General features: G+C 33.0%; 14 protein-coding genes across 14 annotated transcripts; 7 read left to right on the forward strand and 7 right to left on the reverse strand.

Moving 5' to 3' along the window:
• Positions 1 to 9: 9 nt before the first annotated feature.
• NAEGRDRAFT_79710 (short chain dehydrogenase/reductase) lies at positions 10 to 1,902 on the reverse strand (the record flags this gene model as incomplete). Its single annotated transcript, XM_002677415.1, has 4 exons — positions 10 to 503; positions 526 to 1,341; positions 1,563 to 1,592; positions 1,734 to 1,902. 4 exons carry the CDS (start codon positions 1,900 to 1,902, stop codon positions 10 to 12), a joined length of 1,509 nt encoding a protein of 502 aa, XP_002677461.1.
• Positions 1,903 to 1,961: 59 nt separating this feature from the next.
• NAEGRDRAFT_67511 (uncharacterized protein) lies at positions 1,962 to 2,960 on the reverse strand (the record flags this gene model as incomplete). The annotated part of the gene is made up of 1 exon (XM_002677416.1): positions 1,962 to 2,960. The coding sequence occupies one exon, from the start codon at positions 2,958 to 2,960 to the stop codon at positions 1,962 to 1,964; it is 999 nt and encodes a 332-aa protein (XP_002677462.1).
• Positions 2,961 to 3,040: 80 nt separating this feature from the next.
• NAEGRDRAFT_67512 (uncharacterized protein) lies at positions 3,041 to 4,765 on the reverse strand (the record flags this gene model as incomplete). Its single annotated transcript, XM_002677417.1, has 3 exons — positions 3,041 to 4,236; positions 4,331 to 4,666; positions 4,711 to 4,765. The coding sequence occupies 3 exons, from the start codon at positions 4,763 to 4,765 to the stop codon at positions 3,041 to 3,043; spliced, it is 1,587 nt and encodes a 528-aa protein (XP_002677463.1).
• A 453-nt stretch (positions 4,766 to 5,218) lies between these two features.
• NAEGRDRAFT_49040 (uncharacterized protein) lies at positions 5,219 to 7,063 on the forward strand (the record flags this gene model as incomplete). Its single annotated transcript, XM_002677326.1, has 1 exon — positions 5,219 to 7,063. One exon carries the CDS (start codon positions 5,219 to 5,221, stop codon positions 7,061 to 7,063), a length of 1,845 nt encoding a protein of 614 aa, XP_002677372.1.
• A 335-nt stretch (positions 7,064 to 7,398) lies between these two features.
• NAEGRDRAFT_67514 (uncharacterized protein) lies at positions 7,399 to 8,130 on the reverse strand (the record flags this gene model as incomplete). The annotated part of the gene is made up of 1 exon (XM_002677418.1): positions 7,399 to 8,130. One exon carries the CDS (start codon positions 8,128 to 8,130, stop codon positions 7,399 to 7,401), a length of 732 nt encoding a protein of 243 aa, XP_002677464.1.
• A 513-nt stretch (positions 8,131 to 8,643) lies between these two features.
• On the forward strand, positions 8,644 to 9,180 carry NAEGRDRAFT_67515 (uncharacterized protein; the record flags this gene model as incomplete). Its single annotated transcript, XM_002677327.1, has 1 exon — positions 8,644 to 9,180. One exon carries the CDS (start codon positions 8,644 to 8,646, stop codon positions 9,178 to 9,180), a length of 537 nt encoding a protein of 178 aa, XP_002677373.1.
• A 229-nt stretch (positions 9,181 to 9,409) lies between these two features.
• NAEGRDRAFT_67516 (uncharacterized protein) lies at positions 9,410 to 10,468 on the forward strand (the record flags this gene model as incomplete). Its single annotated transcript, XM_002677328.1, has 1 exon — positions 9,410 to 10,468. One exon carries the CDS (start codon positions 9,410 to 9,412, stop codon positions 10,466 to 10,468), a length of 1,059 nt encoding a protein of 352 aa, XP_002677374.1.
• Positions 10,469 to 10,588: 120 nt separating this feature from the next.
• On the forward strand, positions 10,589 to 11,461 carry NAEGRDRAFT_79711 (uncharacterized protein; the record flags this gene model as incomplete). The annotated part of the gene is made up of 1 exon (XM_002677329.1): positions 10,589 to 11,461. One exon carries the CDS (start codon positions 10,589 to 10,591, stop codon positions 11,402 to 11,404), a length of 816 nt encoding a protein of 271 aa, XP_002677375.1. The 3' UTR covers positions 11,405 to 11,461.
• Positions 11,462 to 11,538: 77 nt separating this feature from the next.
• NAEGRDRAFT_67518 (uncharacterized protein) lies at positions 11,539 to 12,378 on the reverse strand (the record flags this gene model as incomplete). The annotated part of the gene is made up of 1 exon (XM_002677419.1): positions 11,539 to 12,378. The coding sequence occupies one exon, from the start codon at positions 12,376 to 12,378 to the stop codon at positions 11,539 to 11,541; it is 840 nt and encodes a 279-aa protein (XP_002677465.1).
• A 347-nt stretch (positions 12,379 to 12,725) lies between these two features.
• NAEGRDRAFT_67519 (uncharacterized protein) lies at positions 12,726 to 13,472 on the forward strand (the record flags this gene model as incomplete). Its single annotated transcript, XM_002677330.1, has 1 exon — positions 12,726 to 13,472. One exon carries the CDS (start codon positions 12,726 to 12,728, stop codon positions 13,470 to 13,472), a length of 747 nt encoding a protein of 248 aa, XP_002677376.1.
• A 796-nt stretch (positions 13,473 to 14,268) lies between these two features.
• Positions 14,269 to 16,095, reverse strand: NAEGRDRAFT_49044 (uncharacterized protein; the record flags this gene model as incomplete). Its single annotated transcript, XM_002677420.1, has 1 exon — positions 14,269 to 16,095. One exon carries the CDS (start codon positions 16,093 to 16,095, stop codon positions 14,269 to 14,271), a length of 1,827 nt encoding a protein of 608 aa, XP_002677466.1.
• A 1,167-nt stretch (positions 16,096 to 17,262) lies between these two features.
• NAEGRDRAFT_79712 (uncharacterized protein) lies at positions 17,263 to 19,670 on the reverse strand (the record flags this gene model as incomplete). The annotated part of the gene is made up of 3 exons (XM_002677421.1): positions 17,263 to 18,413; positions 18,474 to 19,249; positions 19,285 to 19,670. The coding sequence occupies 3 exons, from the start codon at positions 19,668 to 19,670 to the stop codon at positions 17,263 to 17,265; spliced, it is 2,313 nt and encodes a 770-aa protein (XP_002677467.1).
• A 607-nt stretch (positions 19,671 to 20,277) lies between these two features.
• NAEGRDRAFT_67522 (nucleoporin autopeptidase family protein) lies at positions 20,278 to 22,824 on the forward strand (the record flags this gene model as incomplete). Its single annotated transcript, XM_002677331.1, has 1 exon — positions 20,278 to 22,824. The coding sequence occupies one exon, from the start codon at positions 20,278 to 20,280 to the stop codon at positions 22,822 to 22,824; it is 2,547 nt and encodes an 848-aa protein (XP_002677377.1).
• A 587-nt stretch (positions 22,825 to 23,411) lies between these two features.
• Positions 23,412 to 26,080, forward strand: NAEGRDRAFT_58014 (uncharacterized protein; the record flags this gene model as incomplete). Its single annotated transcript, XM_002677332.1, has 1 exon — positions 23,412 to 26,080. The coding sequence occupies one exon, from the start codon at positions 23,412 to 23,414 to the stop codon at positions 25,935 to 25,937; it is 2,526 nt and encodes an 841-aa protein (XP_002677378.1). The 3' UTR covers positions 25,938 to 26,080.
• Positions 26,081 to 26,141: the final 61 nt, after the last annotated feature.

Consider the following 26,141-nt stretch of genomic DNA (forward strand, 5'->3'; position numbering starts at 1 on the left):
TGTTCTTATTTACAATTTGGATGGTTTTTGATTATTTTGATTCAAGAGTTTTTGAAGATTGACAAGTTTCAATGCCAACCCAATATTTCCCTTGACCTTCACAGAACCAGTCATGAATGCAGTTTGAGGAGCAAGTTTACCAGACATGATCTTGTAACAAGTGGCATCTGTCATGGTCATTGTACAGTCGATTACCTTTTCTCCTTCTTTTGATTCTGGTACGCCCATATAAACTCCACAATCTTCACCATTCTTCATATTTAAAGTCCATTGTTTCTTAATTGTCTTGTTGGAATTGTTGATGAGATCAAAGACATAGGTCACTTTGTACTTTTGAGTCAAGTCAGAATGTTCCTTGAAGAGAGAAATCATTCTTCCAAAGATTTCAGAGCATTGATATCCTTCAATATTGACTTCACTTGGTTGTTCAGCTCTGGTCAATCCAGCAACTACTTTCTTTCCTTGTTTGCTTGGAGCAGCAGATGATTGTTGTACTGGTGCTGCTAGTTGATTTTTCAGTAGTACTTTCACTTGATGAAACCTTTCTAGTGGCTTGATTCTTGGCAATATTTGTGGCATGTTTGATGATATTTTGGAAACTTTCAGCAGCACTGGAAGGATTTCTCACATATCCACTATCCTCATCCACTGGTCCATTTACACTGTAGAATGAATTGATCTTACTCCAATTCTTTTCAATAAGTTCAGTATTCAAAGCATCCTCAATTGTATCACAATAGAATGGAATACCTCTTTCATATCTCACTTTGGTAATGACACCTCCACCAACTTCATAGATTTGTCCATTTTCCTTACATTTAGAACTGCACAAGAACAAGACTAATGGAGAAACAATTTCAACCTTGAGAGCATCCAACCAATCCTTGTCCACATTGGATTGTTGCAAAATTTGAGTTCCTGCAAGAGGACTCACACAATTCACACAAACATCTCCAATTCTATCACTTTCAATAGCAAGAGTTCTAGCCAATCCACACAATGCCTCCTTACAAGCTCCATAATTAGCTTGTCCAAAATTACCAAACAATCCGGCAGCACTTGTTGTGAAAATTACACGACCATACTTTTGTGTTTTGAAAACATTCCAAGCAGCTCTTGTCATTAAAAAGACTCCATGCAAATGCACTTGATAAATTTGATCCCATTGTTGTTCACTCATATTTGCAAATGATTTATCCCTCAAAATTCCAGCATTATTCACAAGCATGGTCAATTTAGCTTGAGGAGAGAATGATTTCAATGCATCTTGAATAATCCTTGGTGGTCCTTCTGGATTTGTCATGGAATGAATGCAAGGAATGGCTCTTGGATAAGTTGCATCTGTGTATGATGTGCATTGAAGAATCGTCATAGCAATATTTTCCAATGAACAAATATCCATCCGATCATGATCCACACAATAATTTGTTCCGATCATTGTTATATTAACCAGCACATTTGATGATGTTATTTAATTTTCCGAAATATTCAATCCATAATTCATCATCAATTGTTGTTTGTTAATATTTTAATGATGATGATGATGAATATTAAAAACCTACTGGTTGGAAAAGTCTTATTAATATAATCAGCTAATTAAAATCATCATCAAAACATTTAAATTCATCATCATCACCAAAATACAAAAATTCCAACAAGTTTGATCATCAATAGGAACAAGAAGAATATCCGATCATATTAATCATCATTTGGAGGAAGAATAATTTACGTACCAGTTTCCTTGGCTGCCTTTTCATCAACATCATGAATTACAACAAATGCTCCACATGCAGCAAAGGCTAAAGCATGGGATTTTCCGAGACCTCTGGCTGAACCAGTAATGATACAAATTTGATCGGTGAAGGAGAGGTTGTTACCTTTTGGAAGGAGATTTGAAGACATTTTTTTTTTCAATATATTAAAAAATAATTTTCCTTAAATGGAATTTGGTTTTTTTTTTATTAATTATTTAAATTTAAATGGTTTGCAATTTTATCAGAAATGGATTCTATTGCGTCCAATTTAGCGGAATCTTGTTGCACTTTTTCAATTTTTTCATTATTTTCAAAATTAGAAACTTTGGAAGAAACTTTTTCATTATCATTTTCATCATTTAATAAATCAAACAATTGAATACACTTTTTTCTCACACTTTCGTTCGTTATTTTTTTAGAATTGACCAAGGCATCAAATCCACTCTCTCCATTTTGATCTTTCATTTCGAATAACTTTCTCAAATTCTTATTCTTAATTAAATATTCAAGCATTTCAAATCTTCCATCATAACATGCATAATGCAAAATTGAATATTTTCCCTTTCCAACAATAAATGGATTATAATTACATTCCTCAATTAAATATCTTAATAAATCCAACCTTCCATTTCTGGCAGTTTGTAATAAAATTGGTTTGTTCATTGGCCAGATTTCAAAGTTCATACTGTAAAATGTTTTCTTTCCATTGATTTCATTTTTGAATTCTTCCAAGGTTAGTTTAGTTTCGTATTTTGTAAAGAACTTTCCACAAGTGTCAAATCTGTCACATAAATCATTATAGAATGGAATGGCAGGATTTTCTTCTCGATAACATGTGATCAAGGTTTTGAAATCTTCACTCAAAATAATAACATTTCCTTCGTATTCAACTTTCCATCTAATTTCTAATGAATTATTCGAAACTCGTTCCTTTCCATAGCAGCCAAATTTCTTGATTTTTTTAATAAGTTCATTCGAGAAGAGTCTTTCCTTCTTTCTTATTCTTGAATGATAGGTGGAAAAAACAGAACTTGCTGTCGATATTATATCATCCATTTGATCTGAAAGTGTTTGTGAACTTTCCAATAGATCGGACGAATCAACAATACTTGACTGATCATCATTTGATACATGACTTGCCACCGAATCTTCTACTTTATCCATCAAAACAACATTTCCATGATTATGATCCGTGTCTTGACTCATTTTTTTTTGGAAATTGTGAATGACTGTCAATTTCCTTGACATTTTACATGAACAAAAAAAGATTTTTTATTAGACTCGTTTTACAAGGTAAAGAATGAAAGAATAATCAAAAGCAATACCATCGCAATGCTTGGATGACTAATTAATTGTCCATCATTGACTCTATCAGGATTTGTTGAATTTTTGGCAATGACACCTGTTGTGAAAGAAGTGGTTGGGTTGACTGAAGAGACAGCTGCTGGAACTTCTACTTTAAGCAGTTGAGCTGAAACAGTGGATTCCTGGTTGACTCCACTGGTAGCAAAAATACTTCCCCAACAACTGGAAGAAGGCCAAGTAAATACGAAACTTTGTCCATTATTCAAGTTTCCACTATCGATATTGGAAAGATTTCTACAAGCTAAATTGATATAAAATCTAAATTGACCACCACCAGTTGTAATTGCAGTGATATTGTACAATTGACCAGAAGTTGGCTTTGCCCACAATGTTTTTGAAAGACCAGTTCCATTCGTATTTCTTTGAGAAGTTTTAGAAGTTCTATTCGAAAAGACAACTGCTTGTTTCCATGTATCGAAATATCCCAATGAACCTCCATATTCCAATGCCCATGGACCTCTCATGGAAATTAAATTTTGATTCAGACTGAATTTAATTGGCTTATCTTCACCATTCAAATATCCTGAACATGATTTGAGAGGTCTGAGGGCAGCTCTAATAACTTGCAATTCATAGGCAGCTTGATTACTCCATCCACCCGGATGCAATGTGTAATTACTTCCAATTTCAACATAGATATTGAATGGAGTTCCTGTATTTCTGTCTGTAACGTAAGCTCCATAAGTTTTCAGAGTTTCAGCAATTTTTCTCAATTTTGGAATGGTCAATGATTTGGTTACGTTGAAATCTGAAGGAAGCATCAATAAACTGCCTTCTGGAATTGTTCCATAATTGGTAGCGGCTGCATCACCATCAGCAGCTGTGGCTGGCCAAACATAGGTTGGATTATTGGACAAACCATTAAATGTCATAGACAAGGTCAATGCATGTCTATATTGTGAATCACCATCATCAACTTCATACTTTCTAATCAATCCAGCAGAGCTAGGAACACCAGTGGCTCTAGCTCCCTGATAGAAGAATGCAGGAGTTCCCCAACCAACACCATCAAGAGCTGACCAACCATACAATGCTGCACGCCATGTTCCATTCACATTCTTCAATTGCCAGAATGAGTGAATTACTTTATCAATTGGATCAAAAATTTCACAATGTCCTATTCAAGTACAATCATTGAAATTCAACACACAACAAATTCAACCAATGAAACACAAAGTTAAATAAATGACAAATAAATGAACTAAACTTACCATCACTTCCACTTGCTGGTAAAGTATTAGATGGCCAACGAGGAATTGTAACACTCGTTGTAGATCCACCAATATCAGCAATGGCAATGCCAGTATTTGCAGATGGACCATAAACTAACTTGGAGGTATCATCTGCAGAAGCAATGAAAACACCAGTTGAGTAAATACCTTCACCAATGGCTGGATAGAAAGAAGATTGAGGAACAGTCTTGGAATCGTCTAAAACTGGGTTGACTGGACGACTATTCCAAGGAGAGTTGGCAGAGAATGGTCTGTAAACGCTACCAAAAGGATAAGTAGCTGCTTGAATGACTGTTGTGTCATACAGGAATATGTCTACACACACAAGTCAAAAAGTCAGTTGCCAAAAATTAACTTACAAATTGCTAGGAACAATGTAACGAGTGACAATCTAACGTATCTATTAACTTTCATTGTTATTTTTTTTTTATTGCTGTTTTTATCAACTTGGAGTTATTGCACTACTCTTCAAATCAGCAAAAATGATAAGTGACAGTTGAATCGTCGAGTTTACTGAAAGGTAATGAGTCAACAACCAGTACACCAATGGAAACTATCATAATTGTATTTTTTTGGTGCATTGAATGTAACACACCTACGTTTCCGATAGTAAACTTATCCTATTTATCTTTAGATATTTTCGCTCAAAATTCTACTGGAACCTTAATACACTCAATATTGTGGTTTTTACAATATTATGATATGTACAGCTCATAATCAATCGATCATGAAATTGTACAGTTTTGAATGTTTATTGTAAAGAATTTAATTGTAAAGAATTTGTAAATTTAAAAAATATGTAAAAAATATTAAAAAAAATACCGTTACATTCAAGAGCACACACAACTCTCTCAGACAGATAATAGCATGAAAATTACCGATTTGGATCACGATTCACTAGATAACATTCTTTCCTATTGTCCCCATCGGGCATGTTATGAAATTCAATCGATGCGAGAAACATGTTCGGGATGGAATTTATTATTTCGAGGTGGAGGTGGAGAAAATACAAATTTAATAGGGAACAATGGAGCGGAATTGATCGGAGAAGGAAATTCACTGGGAAAGATGGTGAAGGAGAGTGTTAGAAGTTCAAATTTGATGAAACGAGTGGAGGAAATGTATTTGCCTCGAGTGCACTTTCGTATTTCTGTGCCAGTTAGTAATGATGATAGTGAATTGGATTCAGAAATTGTTGATGATCAATCGATTTATTGGGAATATGTTCAGGAATTTAAAAAGATATTTGGGGATTCTGTTAGAATAGTTTCGGATTCAGAGTTGGAAATTGATTTTGAAATGGAAGAAAGTGTACTGCAGAATTTGGAAGAGGTAATTGAAAAGGATGTTGCTGTTAAAAAGAAGGAGGACTTGGTGACCTATCTCACAAATCGCTCAATCAATGTTGATACTTGCAAACTTTATCATGTTGTGAAAAAAATCGAACATGAAGAGAGAGAACTATCGAAACACATTACATTGGTTGACTTGTTTAATGATTGGAAGAATCAACCTATTTTGAATAAGGAAATGAAAGTGAATCCATGTAGATTATACAAGAAGGTCATTCTTCATTTAATATTTACTAATACCTATGATACCAATACGAAAGATATTCATTTAAGCAGAGAATCAACAATAATTGCTTCAAATAGACGTGCAAAGGGATTTATATTTCCATACCGTACTAGAGATGAAATTAATTTCAGTTGGGGAAGTGTTAGTATGGATTACGAAGTAATTTACAAATTTAAAAGTAGGAATGAATCAGTAGAAGATAGAACGAGAATAATTGTGTACCATTTACTGAGAAACAAATTAATTCCTGTAATGAATGAGACACTCATTGATTTGAAAAAATTATTTAGAAAGGACTTGTTGAACTATGTCAAAACTTTGGAAAGTGAGGAGGATTTATATTACTTCCTCACTGTGAGGGAGAATATTTTGAAAAGATATAGAGATGGGCTCTTGAGTGGAAAGATCAAATTTCCAGATTTTACAAATGACAAGTTTAATTTCCAAGTTGACAGTTTCATTATTCCACAATTTCTAAATCTCGTTGGATTAGAAAGTATGGACAATAAGCAACGAGGACAATTCCTCAAACAATTATTGAAACACATTTACAAATCTCAAGTATTACTTTCAGATGAAGCCCTAGAGGAATATTTTGAAAAAATGCAAATTGAGAGAAGAGAAAAATTTGCCATTACAGAAACTGAACGATTGAATGTTAGTTTCGAGAGAATATTCTTTGAAAGAGAAACGTCTACCATTTTTCATCATTTAGTTTCCTTTCCCTCCTTTCCTTCAATTAGTTTAGAGAAAATTGATGAAGATATTCCAAAAGAACAAACTCTAACCAAATTGACCAGTACTGGTCAAATTGACAAATGTTGGACACGAGCATGTTGCATGAATAGGGTATGTGGAATCTGTAATTGTTGTGCAATATTATCATGTTGGTGTGCAACCAGTTGTTGCTGTTACACTCAAGATTCGAATGCTGATACAGTTCAAACAGTAAGAGGATTAGGATTACCAACATGGGTTGGATGGATGTTCAATTGTATCTGTTGTTATAGACATCGAATATTTCCAATGTTGGATTGTTTCAATTGTGTTAATCAATGCTTTACTGTTAAAGATGGAGTGGATGGTGTTGAATATAGATATCAGCGTATGTATCTAGAAAAGAAAAACATGTAAATACGAAACCTTTGGTCTTTCCGATAGAATTTTGCAAATGTCTCATTGTGGTGTTGACAACAGAACTGTGACGAAATAAAAAGATTGTCTTGAATTCACTTAAATTGGCAGTTCTTTATGTTGTGTGATAATAATATTTTCAAATTATCACTAAGTGAAATTTTCCCTCCATAAATATAAAGCAGTTTTAAATTTTTCATTTCCAAAAAAGATTGGGCACCTTCATCTCCAAATTTGTTAAATCTCACATCCAATTCAGTCAATTGACCTAATTCGCTTAAATATTTAGCTCCCTGATCTTCAATCATATTGCTACAAATAATTAGAATTCTCAATTATTTCATTCCACTAATAAATTTACAACCTTCATCTCCAATTGAATTCTCAGAAATGTCCAAACTAGTCAAATTCTTCATTTCACTTATTGAAATAGTTTCCGAAGGTCCAATAGAATTGTACATAATGCTTAGATTAGTCAAATTATTCATTTCACTTATTAATTTTGCCTTCGCATGGTAAATTCCATTTTCATCAATTCTCAAACTTTTCAATTGATTCATCTTTATGAGATGGTTGATTCCTGCGATTGTAAAATTATTGAATGCAATGTCAATTTCTAATAATTGATTCATCTTGCTAATATAATTCAAACCTTCATCATCTATATAATTACTACACAAGTTCAGTTTTGTTAATTTTTTGAGTTGACTAATTGATTTGGCTTCTTCGGTTCCAATTTCATTTCTATTCAAGTAAAGTTCTTCTAATTCGTTTAATTCATTAATAAACTTGGCTATTTCAGATCCAAATCTGGTACAATTAATAGATAGCTTTTTCAATTGTTTCATTTTTCTAATTGATTTCAATCCTTCAATGTCAAATTCACAAAATAGCAAATCTAGATCCGTAACTTGATTCAGTTGACTAACATTTTCTAATCCTCCAGTTGGAAACACACCATTGGTAATACTTAATGATGTTAATTGGTTTAAATTGCCTATAGATTCGGATTCCTTAACACTAATCTCGCCAAATAAACATAATTTTAAAGCAGTCAACTGTCTCATTAATTTAATGACTTGCCAAAAGTTCTCTCGATTTTTAATTCCATTAAATGAAAGTGAAATTTCGATATTCACAATTCTGTCTAGAAATTGGCTCTTCTGCAACATGGTTACAGTTTAATCACAGCAAGCTAGGAATAAAATGTCAAGTTTCGAATAATTTTTAACTATTTTAAACCATTGCTTGGAAATTAAACAATAATTATTTAGTATTAAATATGAATTATCAAGAAAGGACAAAATTTCAAAGCAAATATCATCATTAAATATTTCCTTCACCTCAGTTTCGTTTACTTTCATTTTTTTAAAATATTAATTCTAATAATCTCAAAAGCAACATCACCACTACTCGAATATATTTCACCTAAAACTAATGAGAATTTAAATGTTTCCTAACAAGTTACTAATAATTCTGTTAATTTTCCCAATTTGGAAATTGTTCATTTCCAATAATTAATTTCTCTATGAAAAAAACAGAACAACCACAAGAAATCTTTAAACTAACTATTATTAGGAATGCCCAATAATATTACTGCTACTAGCCACAAATCCTCTCCCGTTCATCATTCCCTAACTTTACAACTTGTTTCCATCACCAAAGATCCGGACACAAACTTTATTCTCGGACACAGCCACTTTATAAAAACAGTTGAAGATTTGCATGAAACCATCTTCTCTACCAATCCAAATATCAAATTTGGAATTGCATTTTGTGAAGCAAGTGGAAAGTGTTTGATTAGAACTTCAGGAAATGATCAGAAATTGATTGAAATGGCAATTCTCAATGCAAACTTGTTGAGAGCAGGACATACTTTCATAATCATGATTGAGAATGGATTTCCAGTTAATATTTTGAATTCTATTAAGAATGTTCCAGAAGTTTGTAGAATTTACTGTGCCACTGCTAATCCTACACAAGTCATTGTGTGTCAAACTGAACAGGGAAGAGGATTGATGGGTGTAATTGATGGATCAGAGTCGAAAGGAGTAGAAACTGAAGATGATGTAAAGGACAGAAAGGAATTATTAAGAAATATTGGTTATAAATTGTAAACATTTTTCAATATGACAACAGAATATTCTAGAATATTCACCAATTCTTGTCCTGTGAAGAGGAGTAACTAAACGGAGATCTCTAATGTTGTCGTGGAGTGTTATCTCTTTTCAATTTTGGAAAGTTTTGAGTTTTCTATGAATAATATCTCCAAGAGATCCTTATCGTGACAGATTCTGAAATAGTTTGTTAATAACTATTAAACTAAAAAAATAGACCAACAACGGTATGAAGAGTTCTGCTACTAATGCTAGTAGGAGGTTAACACCTATCAAGGTGAGAAGTATAAATGACACTTGTCAAGGTGAAAATTGTTTTCTTTCAGTTCCAGTAATTTATCCATCAATAAGTAATGGGAATAATTTACATATTCCAAATACAAGAAATAGGAGTAAGACATTGGGTGTACCTTCTCCATTTCCATCCTCACTTTCATTAGTCCAAAAATCAACTCGTTCGAATTCTTTAGAACTTGAAAATATTCAAACATCAACATTTCACGGATTGACAACTCCACAAAGTCAATTAATGAAAGTATTGTATTTGAGTGAGAAGGATACACCAACAGAAGAGTCAACTGAAGCAATTCCGCAACCAAAGAAAGAGTCAAATCATCATTTGACAGTTGATACCTTTGTAAATTCCTCAGCTTCTTCAAGTAGTTGTGACAGTTTTCTTTCATTAACATTTTCATCAAATCCTCAAACTCCAACCATTCCTGAAAATCAAGAACCTCAATCACCAAAAGAGGATGCATCCGACCAAGTAATTAGTGAAGGACAAATCATTTCGAGTATATTTGTGGAGATTGTTCGATATTTGATTTTACCATTCTTTGATTTTCTCATTTATCTGATTGGATTCATGCTCAACCAAGATGATACTCCAACTATTCATGTTATTAAGGCAAGTGGATCGAATTGTTCAACAAAAAAACTTTCGAATAATGTTGGTGATTTGCTTCATAATCACTTTAATCCTCCACGTATTTCTGGAGAATTGTCTGATAAGAAATTTGTAAAAGAAATTTCTTTTCAAATTCCTGAGACAAAGGAAGAGGAATCACTTTTCCAATTCAATCTATTCCAACATATTTCACATATTAGAAATAGTTTGTTTGGATGGCTCTCCACTCACAACAAAACACTCTTTACAAGAAATGGAAAGAGTTGCAGAGCTTTGGTTAGAAATGAAGTGAAACATTTGAATACTTTGGCAACCTGTGAGTTTTCCCAAGCGAAGAGTCTAACAGATCTGATTGAATATTGGAAAAAGTCTATGAATTGACCTAAAATGGTGAAGTTTAAATTGTAATTTTCTCAGAAATGAAGTTGGTGAAATTCTAGTGAGCACTCGAACTTCAAAAAACAAGCAAAATAGAAAATTCAAAAAGTAAATTCAAAAAAAATGAAAAGAAATCAACAACTCACACTCGGAGACTTTTGCAAACCATCCCAAAAGAAAGTCAAATTAACAGATCAAGGTAGCCGTAGCTCATCGGCTTCTTCCAGTAATTCTTCCGCAAATAGTACTCCTCCAATAAAAGAAACCTTCTTGATCAATGATCAAAAGAATGGAGTTCAGGTGAGATATATTCCAAATTTCCTCTCAAGACAAGAATCTACCAAATTATTCAATGTTCTACTGCAAACATGTGAATTTGAGAAGGGAAAGTTTAAGATATTTGGAAAGGAAATTATTTCGAATAGACAAATATCGGCATTTGGAGAACGTGATTATGAACCATTGTTAAAAGAGGAAAATTATTCGAAACATCATAGAAGACCAGTCCATGATGAGTGGCCAAAAGAATTGACAGATTTGAAGGAAAGAATTGAAAAGTACACTGGTGACACATTCACATTCGCTCTCATCAATAGATATGATACTGGGGAAAGCTCAATTGGATGGCATTCGGATATGGAGCAAGATATCAAGAAGGATTCGTCAATTGTTTCCATATCTCTGGGAGCTGCAAGAGATTTCAAGTTTAGACCAACTCCCAAGAAGGAAAACTCGAAGAAATCACCAACCAAGAAGGATGAAGAAAGTGAAGAGGAAGAGAAGGTTCAAACTATCACTCAAAAATTGGAGAATGGATCAATGGTGATTATGAATTATGCCACCCAAAGACACTATCAGCATTCCATTCCAAAAAGAAAGAATCTCAATTCAGTAAGATTGAACATTACATTCCGACATGTTGTGAGAAATAAACCTTGAGTTTATTTCCTTTTCAAAGATGATGTCCACTAATAAATTATTGTAAAATATTGTTGTATATTAATCCACTTGAAACTGTTTCAGAATGTTTGAAAATGTGCAATTTTCTCTCATCCCAAAAATTAACAGTCAGATTAATTCATTTCCTCCAATTCATTAGAAGCATGTTCAATTTCATCATTCACACAATCTCTGACAATATCTTGTTGTTTGCTCAATTGTCTTCTCAAATTTAAAATTCTCAACATGACAACAAAGCTACAACCAATGAATGGCACACAGAAAATCAAAGCAAACAATGCAGTCAAGATTAAAATGATATAATCAGCTTCAATATTCAACTCTGGCATTGACTTGTATCTTTCAATCATGACATGCATAACAGAAATACCAACAGCACTCAAAATAATTCTAATCACTTGAAAGACAACTGCCAAAATGGAACAAACAAACCAAACAATACTACAATAGAAACGTAAATTAGCCAAACGTAAAGCCTTTGAAATATAAATTGGATTATACTGATTTTGTTCAGCCCGTGTCAAAATTGCACCCAAAGAAGCACCAAAATCTCCCACAGCAGAACTTCCATGTAAATAAGTAGAATCTTGTGGATTTGAAGATCCTGGATACAAACTGGCAATAATTCCTCCAATCGATCCAATCATCATGAATACAGCAGTCAATAAATTAATAATCGAAACAATCACCATGAAAATTTGTAATTTCTTTGAAAGAGACTCGTCATACTTTTCCAATTCATCAGCATCAGACAAGGCAATAAATGTATTAATGGCCACAGCAAAGACAACCATAGACAAGGCAAATTTCAACAAGCAACTCAACCAGTAGAACATTAATTTTCTCGGATGAGCCTTCATGATGGCCATTGTATATTCGGAAGGCTTTGCATCTACTACTCCTGTTGCTGTTAAATTGGGATTAGGAGTATTATCCTCTTGAAGAAGGGACATGATGGTGATGGCAATTTTTTGTGTTACTTTTTAATTGTTTGATGGACGGTTGAGGATTATCTTTGGCCATTGGTATAAATTAGGAATTGTTTGAAATTACAATGAAGAAAACTAGCAATGGAGAGTACGATATTCGATATCTTGCATTTGATGATTAAAATTAATATTCATTCCGATGTGATGAAAATAATGATGATCACTGTAAAATTTTTGTATTAATTTTTAAAAAAAGATCATCACAACAAAAGAAGTTCGGAGTTTCAATTCATCATATAGTTTTTAATACAAATAATTAATACAACATAATACAACAAATAATTTAAAATACAATACATAATAACAACAGCATGACTAATATTACATCAAAACAAGTTCCTTGTGTTCTTTGTGGAAAATTTACAGCACAAGACATTCTCTTATCAACCAATAGTAGTGGAGGCTCGGATTTGGATCTTCGTCCACCTCCAATGAAAAGAGATACAATGAGTACATGGCTTCAAAGATGTGATCATTGTGGATTTGTTTCCTATGATATTAGTGTATTGCCTGAGACTGATGTAGAAAATCAACCAGAATCTCTTTCTGCTGAATTGGTAAAATCAATTATTGAATCGGATGATTATGTTGAACAATTCCATTGCAAGAGTTATCCTCGATTGGCTAATACATTCCTCTGTTATGCAATGTTGCAAGAGAGAGGATTTAAGAGTATTCCAGCTTGTGGATGGGCTTGTTTACGTGCTGGTTGGGTTTGTGATGATGGTGTTAAACATGATAAAATCAATGAGGAAAAGCACAAGGCTAATGCTATTCAATGTAGAAAGAAGGCCATTCAATGGTTTGAAAAATGCAGATCGATTGGAAAACCATTCGTTCAACAAAATGGTTCTGAGGAATTAATTTTAATGGATTTATTCAGAAGGTGTTACATGTTTGAGGATGCTTTGAAGGAATTTACACGTGCTGAAGGTAATAAGAAATATATTGATGAATTTGTTTGGAAATTGCTTGAATTTGAAAACCTTCTTGTTGAACAAAAGGATGTGGATTGCTACAAAGTCTCCGATGCACAAATTTGTTTCAAAAAGGATTAAATTGTATTTTAATAATTCTTTTACATGACCTAGAGTTTTACTTTTCATCCATACGCAAACAACCATCCCAAACAGTACCAGTTTCGATAAGGTTTTTACAAAAGTCAATCTTTTGCATAACAAGATTATCCTTCCATGTAATATGTTCAAAGAATGCAAGACCTGCAAGAGGATCACATTTTTCAAGCAATTCATCAATGCCACTGCAATACAGTGACAAGTCCTTTTCGAAAAATGTTTCAATTTGCTTGTTAGGAATGTCACAGCGATCGAGAACAGAGTAGCATGGCAAGTAAGTGTCCTTTCCTTTCACTGCAACATTATCAACTTTTCTGAATATCATTTCATCTACAGAGATTTCATCAATGTTCAAACTCTTGAACAATCCCAAATTACGTTGCTCTGATTTGGAAATGTGTTGCTCTCTACCTTCTTGTTCTAACATTTGGAATTGGGTGACTGTTTGGTACATTGTCTCTGTGACAAGGATTTCAGTACCATATCTCTTATTGAGACTTTCTAATCTTGATGTGGTATTAACAACATCTCCTAGAATGGTATATTGGAAACGAGAATTACTTCCAAAATTACCTCTCTTAACAGGACCACAATTCAGACCAATACGACATTCTAATTGAGGTAATCCTTCACGTTCCCAAATTTTCCACATTGATTTGAGGTATCTAACACTTGCAAGAGAAACTTGACAAGCAATTTTAATTTGCTTTTGTAAGCCTCCATATTGACATTCATAGAACTGTATATTTTTCAAATATTATTATTTCTGCTTTAATACTTACAGACACTTGCAAATGTAAATAATCCACTGAATGAAGTAATAATACTTACTGACACAATCGCCAATATATTTGTCCAGAATTCCTCCACCATCTAATACCAAACTGGTGAGACCTTCAAATGCATCTGACATGACTCTTACTAACTGGTTTGGTGTCAACTTTTCACTGTATGAAGTAAAGTTCTTAATATCAAGGAATGAAACAACACATAGAATATCTTCAAGACCTAGCACTGCAGTCTTTCTGTTGGTCATCAACTCTTGGGATACACAAGTTGGAACGTATTTAGTGAAACTGGTAATGTTACAGTGAATGCCTCTAAAGTTTTCAGCAAGATCAGCAATTTCTTTATAGCTGCTTTTGATGGCCATAGATTGATTCACTCCATCTGAGTTTAATTTTAAGGTTCTTACATCTCGGAAACTATCAGTCAACTGTCTAATGGTTCTCATAAAGCACCTATCCACAATCATCAAAGAAGTGATAGCAGCCACAATAGTACCAATTGGTACGAGCATTACAAGAATGGCCATGAATCCTGTGCTGCTGTTATCTTCATAACTTTTAACCATTATCAAATTCCAAAAACCATCATAGACACTATTTTGAAGGGAGAAACCTGAAGATACCAATGAAGAACTGGCCAAATCTACTCTTACCACAGCTCCTGTAAAGGTTGAAATGAAAGAAGAATCAATCTTGTATGAATTAGGTGAGGTTGTGGTTATCAGTGGATTGTTATTCTTAACAAGAACGAATCCATATTGAGGATCTGATGTTAACAATGTTCTAATGTAGTCCTCACTCAAAATATAACCAATGCATCCATATGACTCATTATTTGAATTGTACAGTCTTTTGGATATGGCTCCAATGTTAGAGGAAACTACAGGCTCTATAATTGTTGTTGGAGAAATAATCTTCATCTCTAATGTTGACTCTGAACATAATTGAGCAAGTATTGGTTTTGTGACAATGAGGGAACTGAGCGAGGTATTTACAGATGGCAGGCTAGTCAGTTTTTTTTCAATGAGATAGTTCTTAGCATCAGCAATACCAATCTCTTGAGAGAGTTTCTCCTTGTCAGATAATGATTGAATTATTGTTTGGAAATTGATAGTACTTGATGAAAGAGTCTTGGTAGCAATCAAATCATGAGATGAATCATATGAAATGAAAATTCCTCCAATTTCATGCCCTAGAACAATATTCTTTTGTAATAATAAGTTTCTTATCAATTCAACTTGGGAATAGGAAGAAAGAGATTGAGATATGGAGTGAATTTTCAATTGTGAGATTAAATCTTCCAAATCTCTTGATAGGCTATTTACAACATACTGGAGAGCTCTACCAGTTTGAACATTTTGACTAGACATGAATGAATTTGTAGAATTGGCTGAGAGTTGAAAATGTACACCTAGACAAACAACCCACACAATGAGAGTTGTTAGAAATACAAGCGAAACGCTTAGACATGTAACTGTGAGTGGAATGCTACAAAATCCCTTTCGTTGCTTCTTCTTAGCTCGGATGGATTCCAATTCAATAGGTCGAACACCAGGACTTGCAATAAAGCTCTTGGAAGAAACGAGCCCTCTTCCCATTGGACCGCCATTACTCACCCTCTTTAAACGAGCAGAAGGCTTTACCGAAGAATTCAACCCTCCCGAGACTGAATATATCGATTGCACACTTCTTCTCATGGAAGTCACAGAGTTGGTTAGTACTTGATGTAAGGATGGTGTAGGGCTTCCAATCACTTCAATATTCTTCATGGAAAGCGTCTCTTCATCATGAAGGGTTCTTGATGAGTTAGTAGACATATTGTACAATTAAGGCTAGGAAATATTATGAAGGTATAATGATAACTATTAAAAATCACACACAATACTATTAGTATAATTAGTAGCGAATGTAATGAACAAGATGAAAATAAGAAACCCAAGTTCTTATTGTTATATTATTACTCACAATAGAAAGTCAGTTTCCTCTTCCAGAACAAAATACCAACCGACGACGACCGTTTTAAATTGCTGCTGTTGCTGCTGATAAAAGCAAGATAATCGTGTTGCGTTTGCGAGCTATTGATTGCGTGCGTTTTTTTTAAGGTTGAGGAGCGCAATTATGAGTTCTTCTCTTCGCCTTAATAGGAGCGTATTTTAGGAAATAGTGCCTTTATTTGGCGTAATCCGTATACGATTAATAGTCTTCAGTTCATTTCTTTCTTGGTATTAAGATTTAATACATGTTGTATTCACTTGGACCAAAAGCTTGTATTGAAAATCAATATGAGAGGATGGCACCATTCATTACATTGGTTATGGAATAAAATATGAATATTAACGTAAAAAGCTTCTTCGACCAACTTGTCTTTGAATTACGAAATACTTTTGGGTCACCAATTGACAGTGGAAGTTTGCTCTAAAAACATTTACCACCTTGATACTTGTATTCCTTATTTCAATATATGTGAAATTATTAGAAGTTTCTAAGATACTGATAATAATCTCAACTTTTCATACTGCAAACTATTGTAATATCATCTCGTTTGGAGCTTTTATCTCGCAAAATTCCATTTTCTTCTGCTTGTTCCATAAATGGTGTTGTAACAGATTGATCATTATGTGATTTCATAATTCTTCTTGTATGATTGCATAGTTCAATACACAAACCTGCCATATTATCTTGATATTATCATAATATTCGAATCTCCTAAATTACAAACTCTCATCTCTTTTTCAGTCAATTGAGCACAAACAAACAGTTGTACTTCCCTTCTCAACTAACTTTTCTTCAACCATCCATTCAAGCAATAGATGCCAAAAAGGCTGTAGTTTCTTCTCCTTTGATCGATTCAGGGAGAAAACCAATAGTTTAGTCGAATATAATGAATTGTGCTTGCGTAGATTCATGCCCATTTTCATGAAATGGTAAAGAGCTGATGTATAAAAAATGCAATCCTAACCTAAACTTATTTAATTAGTATCCAATCATTTAAGTAATAACTTTAATTTTCTAATTTCTTCCTCAAGTTCCTTGATTCTCATATTTTCCTTTTTAAGTTCCTTATTTTCTTGTTTTAATTTTTCATTTTCCTCGACTATTTGAGGAATCTCCTTCAGTTCAGATATTTCACTATACTTATCTTCCATTTCCTTTTGAATTAATTCAATACTTTCTGAACTATTATCTTTCAAATAATTAATAACTCTTAAAAGGATTGTTCTGTGAGTGTAGCACATCAATCTCTTATTGGGATCTTGTTGAATCATGGTAATTAAGCATCGTGTTAAGATTGTATTCACACCAAAATTAGGATCTATATATTGATCAATTGTTTTTTGGATGGCGTGGTGTAATTTCTTTTCTCTCAATAACTCCGTCAATACTGTATGAAAATAAACACCATCCCACACAAAATATCGATACTGCTCGGCATATTTCTGTACATTCGCATCTTGTAAAAACTTTTTATCCAACATTAATGAACTATTTGTCAATAATTTCAGTAAAATACATCCCATTGAGAAAATATCACTCATAGTTGAAATATTCCCAATATTTTGAACAAGTTTGCCATCATCGAGTAATTCCTCTCTATAACTGGCTTGAGAGACTTCAGGAGACATGTAACTTAACTTTCCAATAGTCAATGTGATAGATTTTCCAGTCTTGGCCACTTTTGCGATGTCAAAGTCAATAATTTTGTATTGATCTGAAACTTTGACAATATTCTTTGGATCTAAATCTCGGTGAATAATATTATGGTCATGAATGGTTTGCACCGAGTAGAGTATTTTTGTGAATATTGTTAATATTTCAATTAAATAATCTTTGGTAATAGACTTTTGTGTATAAACCTCACTATTTCTATTAATGTAATCAGACAAAGATTCCTCTCCTATTTCCATAACTGTATATAGATGATTACTAATTTGATTAGCTTCATAACATTTAATTTTACCCTCAATATCACTTTTAAGAAAGTTGATTCTCTCTTGGGCAGGAGCTACGTCTAAATATTCATAACTAATTTTAAAAGCAACATATTGATTAGTCTCCTTATTGAAAGCTTTAAATACAACTCCTTCAGCTCCATATCCTAAAACTGATACCAGCTCATAAACAATATTTTTTTGGTCTTTTGAGTAATTGTAATAATCTTTGATTATTCGAATGATTTTTAAATATTCATTACTACATTCGTTATATTTGGCTATTAACTCTCTAGGGTTATCAAAAATAGTCAAATCTGATGTCCACTCTTCATAAAAATGTAATATTGGTTCAACCTCTTTATCTGAATAATATACTTCAAATTTAGAGGCAATATCATCAACAACACTCTTAATATTTGAAAAATAGGTTGAGTTCAATTTTGATTGATATTCTTCAAAAAACTTATATAATTTAAAGCAAAATAAATAGTAATCAAAAGTCTTGAATATGTGGGGTTTAGAAGATGGATTAATTGAGCTGATATTTTTCAATATTTGAATAATGATTAACTTTTCAATAAACTTTGGAGAATAATTAGATCTAAAATTAAGAAAGTTTGGTTTCTCATTTGGAAATATGTCTTTAAAGAACAAATAACAGAATAGATCATTTTCCTCACAGAATTTCTTGTTATAATATTCAACAATACCTTTGGATAGTTTTTGATTAATAGAATTGGTATCAACTTTCTTGAGGAATTTGTATTTAGCGGTTTTAGATGAATACTTGTTGGGTAGTGAGCTGATGATCTTCATATCTTTTTTCAATGATTCATCTGCATATTCGAGTACATATCCATCTTGTTTAACAGCTTTCAATATAAATTCTCTATCTTTTTTAAATGATTCATCTGCATATTCAAATGCTCTTCCATGTTGTTTAACAGCTTCCAATATAAATTCTCTATCTTTTTTAAATGATTCATCTGCATATTCAAGTGTATATCCATCTTGTTTAACAGCTTCCAATATAAATTTTCTATCTTTTTTCAATGATTCATCTGCATATTCAACATATTTCCATTTTGTTTAACAGCTTCCAATATAATTTCTCTATCTTTTTTCAATGATTCATCTGCATATTCAAATGTACTTCCATTTTGTTTAACAGCTTCCAATACAATTTCTCTATCTTTTTTCAATGATTCATCTGCATATTCAAGTGCATATCCATTTTGTTTAACAGCTTTCAATACAATTTCTCTATCTTTTTTCAATGATTCATCTGCATATTCAAGTGTATATCCATTTTGTTTAACAGCTTTCAATACAATTTCTCTATCTTTTTTCAATGATTCATCTGCATATTCAAGTGCATATCCATATTGTTTAACAGCTTTCAATATAAATTCTCTATCTTTTTTCAATGATTCATCTGCATATTCAAATGCTATATCCATCTTGTTTAACAGCTTTCAATATAAATTCTCTATCTTTTTTCAATGATTCATTTGCATATTTAAGTGCATATCCACCATTTTGTTTAACAGCTTCCAATACAATTTCTCTATCTTTTTTAAATGATTCATCTGCATAGTAAAATGCTAATCCATTTTTTTAAACAGCTTCCAATACAGACTGACGAGTATTCAAAACCATTTCTTCCAGACAATGTGTGACAAGCTTCTGCTTCAATCAATATTTTTTTGAATTTTCAAACGTGATGGCGATAAAATTTTGATGACCACAAGCCTACAAACTCCTCAACATTCTTTTTAATTTTTTATCGAAAGAAAAGAAGGAAGGAATACAAAGTTGTGATTCTCACTCCAGGAATTACCAAGAATTAATACACTATTGGATGAAAGGAAAAAACAGAAAATTCTCTTGCTAATCATTTCCCTACCACAGAATTCTTTGTCCTGTGCAGTTCGTTGTTCCATCACAGAAGCAAATAAAAGGCAGAAAATTATGAAAAAAATGCAAACAACAACTTGAAAATATTTTGATAGGAAGAATTTGCACTTGGTGCGAAAAGATAAGACAATAAGAAGAGCTGAATAGAAAATGTTTAATTTTAATAGAAATAACAATACTAGTAATAATGCTGGTAATTCATTTTCGACAACATCATCATGGATGAGTAATAGTACATCATCATCGTCAAATGGTGTAGGAAGTGTAGGAGGTTTTACTTTTAATACCAACAAGCCAAACACCAACACCACTACTGGAACTTCTTCTCTGGGATTCGCAACAAATTCCTTCTCTACTAATAATAATACCAGTGGTGCTTCCACCAATGGATTTACTTTTAATACTTCTGGTAATAACAACACAAATAATACTATGTTTCCTAATAATAATAATACATTGGGAAGTGGTGCTTCTATTGGTAACAGCATGTTCTCTACTGTTGCTACTACTACTAATAATAATAACAATAATAGCATGTTCAATACCAATCCATTCACCACCACTAATAACAACACCAACAGCATTACCACGAATAATAATAACACTACAATTCCTTCGTCATCATTTGCTGCCAATAGTAATCCGTTCACTTTTAATTCTTCAGCAACAAGTGGTTTTCCATCATTCTCCAATAATAACAACAACAATACTCTGAATAACAACAATGGTAAATTAACATCTTTCCCTTCCTTTGTACCAACACCTTTCACTACTACCTCTGGAGAAAAGGTTAAATACTACAGCTTGACCAAGATGGATCACTACAAGAATAAGTCATTCGAGGAATGTAGACACGATTATTTAAGTGCTCAAAAGAATGGTACTCTTCCACAAACAACATTATCAACCTCCACAACAGCAACTACTGGAACTAATTGGTTGAATTCTAGTACCAACAATACTACTACTGCCAATAACACTAATAATTCCACATGGTCAATGCCATCAATTTCAACAAATAATTCTGTAAATAATTCCAACCCTGCATTCAATTTTGGATTGAATAGTTCTACCAATAATAACAGTAATACACTTGGTAGTAATAATAGTCTCGGAAGTGGATGGTTGTCAAATAGCAATAATAATAATACCAGCTCAATGTTTAATAACAACACAAATAACAATACCACTGGTAATAATATGTTTGCAAGTGGTAATAATTCATTGATGGGAAATAACACTGCTACCAATACTACAAACAATAATAGCATGTTCTCTTCTGGTTTCAACCCAACAGCAACAAGTGGAACATCCAATTTTAATTTTAGTAATGGTACTAGTGGAACAGCAACTAATAATTCCACATTCACTTTTCCTTCAACAGCCAATTCCAACACAGCCCAACCATCCATGCTCAATCTTGGCAATTCTACAAATAATAATAACAATACTTCCAGCATGTTCAATCTTGCTACTTCTACTAATAATACTTCGAGTCAACCTTCTCAACCATTCACTTGGAATGTATCATCAAGCAATTTGACATCTAGCAATCCTACAACAAACTTTATGTCATCTTCCTTCCAACCTTCAACAACCAGTGGATCTAATTTCAATTTTACGAATACAATGACTGGAGCTAATTCAATTACTAACAATATGATGTCAACAGCAACTGCTCCAATTAATACAGATGCAACATTACTTTCTGTATTGAATCAACCATATGGTGAAAATTCTCTCTATGATGAAAAGTATCAACCATCATGTGGTGTGTTCAAGTTGGATACTGAGGATGAATCAACAAAAGATGATACCACCACAAAGGAATCTACTTCAAACTTTGTTTCTAGACCAAGATTGGGAAAGGTCAAAAGGTCAACTCTCGCAGAAAAACTCACACTCATCAATACTCAAGCACAAATTGAGGAAAAGAAACAAACACAAGAAAATTTATTTGATGATCTTGCATTTAGACACAAGAATAGCTTGAAGGAGTTGACCATCTTTCCAAACAATGTCTTTAAGAAGTATGAAAAGCCAATTGATCATTCTGTTGAAGATAGAGTCATTGTTAATGAAGAAAGAATCAGTAATACAATTGTTGTCAAGACAACATCACATCAATCGCAACAACGTAGAGCCTCTCCTCCATCAAATACTGATCTCGTAAAGCCAAAACCAATCAAGGGAATGATTTTCCAAGATGCTGTAGAACTCCATACAAAGAAGGAACAAGTAACAGTTCCAAAATTCTTGCCAAAGCTTACCAAGGAAGGATATTACACAATTCCTTCAATGAAAGAATTAAGCATGATGAGCACTGCTGATTTGAAACATTGCAGAAACTTTACTGTTGGAAGATATGGCTATGGAGAAATTCAAGTATTGGGAAATCTTGATTTAACAAAGGGACTTGATTTGGATCGTATTATTTGTGAAATTGAACAACATCACGTTGACTTGTACAGTAATCACTCACCAAATGAAAAGCCACCTGTTGGATCTGAATTGAATAGACCTTGCATTATTACTCTCTTCAATGTTCATCCATCACAAAACAACAAGTCAACATCAACACCACATGAAAAGATTACTCAATTCCAAGCCAAACTTAAGAAGGCAAACCAAAAGACTGGAAGTGAATTTATCAATTATTCTAATGGTGAATGGATTTTCAAGGTTAGCCATTTCTAATAAATATAACCATCTCACTTTCATGATATCAAATATTCGATTATTCTTCTTTTATCCAATTCAATTTCATTCTTCATTTCTATTACCAAAAATCGAATCATTGTAAAACTTTAATATTTTAAAAGGTCATCAATGTGTTATACAACATCCCTGAATGGTGTAAGATTAGACAATTTATTGTGCATTCTCTTAATATTATTGTGTATTGTGGATGATTACAAAAATTCGGGCTTTCTCCAATTTGACCTCACCTGACCATTTTTACAGTCATAAAGCCGATTCTGAACGAAACTGTTTGAACAGTTGGCTCTCAATATTCGAAACCGGTTCAGCGACTTGGTTATTGAATTTACCTTTCATTCTAAAGAAAAAAGCAAAGTTTATCTGGTAACACATTTTGCAGTTTCGTCTCCTCTTGCAAACGCTTTTAATTGTTGTTATTGTTTAGAATATTTTCATTAATTCTAAATAATATTCAGAAGAAATATCTTCCGCCTCTTCATATTCTCTCATAGCACTATCTGGAAAGCATTTTATGAGATCCTCTTCAAACAAAACCAAAATACGAAACTAAACGAAACAACAAAATGACAGATCTAACCCAACAACAATCTTCATCATCTAACAACAATAACACAGCAACCTCACCATCAAACTACTTTCAAATTTCCTCTAATTTTCGTCGAAGATCTTCCGCGAGTAATCTTTCACCTCGAAATCAGCAATCGAGTTTCGAATTATTTACTTCACCACAAATACAACAACAACAACAATTTAATGTTCCAGCTAATAGAAATTCAATGAGTTTATTTCTCATTCCACCACCTTCTCTTTCACAACTTTCGAATAGTAAATTTGCAGCTGCAACAACAACAACTTCACCCATGTTTGAAATGATAAATTCATTTACGCTGACAACAGTATTCTCACAAATGATAGTGTATGGAAATAGTCTAATGATCGAAGAAAGGCCAACTGTTTCGACTATGGTTTCGTCCTTTGTTTCGAATACAAATTCAGAGCTCAAACTTCCAATTTCAGTACTTGAAATATCCAACCTATATTCCATCTTGTTAGTAGTCATTAAAAACATGCAAGATTCCCATAAGAAAATAATAGAACTCGTGGAATGGCAAAAATCATTGAGACAACTTGGAGTTGTGCCAATTTTAGTTTTACAAAATACGAAACAAGAATTAGACGAATTTTTGGAAGGAAATCAGTGGAATGGATATTCTATTGATGTAAATAACATGATGAGAGTTTCAGATTTGAATTTTGAATTGACGAAACAATTGTTTGAAAATACGAATAGTCCACTTTCGAATGAGCAACAAATTGATAGAGAAATAGTCGAATCTAAAATGTTTCTCATTAGAAATGGTTCAATAGTTTGGGAATCTTCAACAAAACCTGAAGATCAAGTTATTGGAACTATTCTGTCGACTGTCGTTTTGAAACTTCCTTGGTACGCCATGTCAACTGATGAAATTTCATCAGACGAAAGTCAACACGCCCTTCAACCACTTTCTACAGTCAATAATTCATTGAATAATTTGAATCAATCCTACAAATCATCATGTTCACTTTCGTCTGGAGGTTTACGAAACTCTATTCGATTTGAAAATGGAGCTACATCACCTTCCAACTCTTCCACAAGTGTAGGTGGCATTTCTGCCTCCATTCGAATAGGATCTCTCGTCAATGACCATAACAGTTTCATAGTTCCTGCTGGATTATCTCTCCATGGTGCTATGAGTGTTCTCCATACCATTTCGAATAACAATTTTGGAAATTCAGAGGATGAAGTTTCTTGTGAGGATGATTTCCAATTTCCAGAAAATCAAAATCACCTCCAAATGGTTCAACTCCCTTCAGATAATAATTTTGAATTCACTCAAGCAAAATCAAATAGTCAACCAACACCAGTTGACCAAAATAATAAGGAATTAATACTAATTACAGATGAAAATGAAATTAGCTTCACTCCAAAAGCAACTCCAACTCCATCCAGTCAATTACTCTTTCACAAAGAACAATCCTTCACCTCCACCAATACCAATAATACCACCACGAGTAGTGACAAGATGACAGCATCAACACATCACACCATTGGTACTCCTCTATTAGGAGCAGATTCAAGATACTGTTCCAGCATTGCCTCCATGAACTCGACACTCATTGAAACATCTGCCTCTTCCCTCGATTTAACAACCTTAATGATGCCACCAAGTCCAAACTCAATTTCCACAACAACTTCTGCATCTCCTGCATCTGCTGAAACTCTTATTCAAAATAGAAAACTATCAATCTTTCAGAAATTGAGAGGAAGAAATGATATTGAAAAGATTGCAAGTGAACAACAGAAATTGGAGAAGGAAATGCAAATTGTCAAGAAGAAGGAGATTGTGTCGAGATCTCAGAATAATTTGTATGCAGAACAGTCGATTGCAACAAGAGAGAATGTGACGAGTGGGAGAAGATCGATTTTTTCATATTGTTTTGGATCGAAATCTAGTCAACCAGCAACGACAAGTGAGAAAACACTTGTCATGTATGATCCAGTTGAGAGTCATTTATCTGAAATGTATCAAGTGATGCATGATGACATGAAACGTCAATATTTCAAATTATTTAGTTTGAAACAGTTCAATGCTGAAAATTTACTTTTTTGGGAAGATGTCAAATTATTTTACAAGAAAATTGTGGTTGAACTGAAACGACAACATGTTACCAAACAACGATTTTCACTCAAATCTTCTCAGATTGATGTCAGTCAAACTCCAATTCTTTCAAATGTCAACATTTCAAAAGAGTCAATTATAGAACTACATGACAAGATTATGAAAATGGCAAAATACATTGCCGAGAAGTATTTATATGAAAAAGATAGTGTCTACTGTCTAAATACAAGTAACAAAATGATTGAACAAGTCAGTAGTCGAATGACACTTGAAGGTTTGGAATTTATTAACATTAGTGAAAATATTTTTGATGATGTGGTTATGGAAATTATCAAAACTGTACTGCCAGATATGTTTTGTCGATTTGTACTTTCGAATGAGTATGAAGAAATGCAAAGAGTTTTACAAGTTTCTAACAATCTATTCTAAGATCAACTTTTGAATGGCGAATTATACCCAATTACAATGATTTTGAGGAATGAATTAAACAGATTCAAACAACATTATCATTGTAAAATGTTTAAGGATGACCACTTTAGTTTACTTTCGAATAAATTTGTTGATTGCCTTTCCCAGTTTTGAATGACCACTATTGAAAGAAATGGCTCAATGACCAACACCACCATTATCTTT

Source organism: Naegleria gruberi (genome assembly GCF_000004985.1).
Source record: "Naegleria gruberi genomic scaffold NAEGRscaffold_23, whole genome shotgun sequence".
NCBI classification, from domain to species: domain Eukaryota; phylum Heterolobosea; class Eutetramitea; order Acrasida; family Naegleriidae; genus Naegleria; species Naegleria gruberi.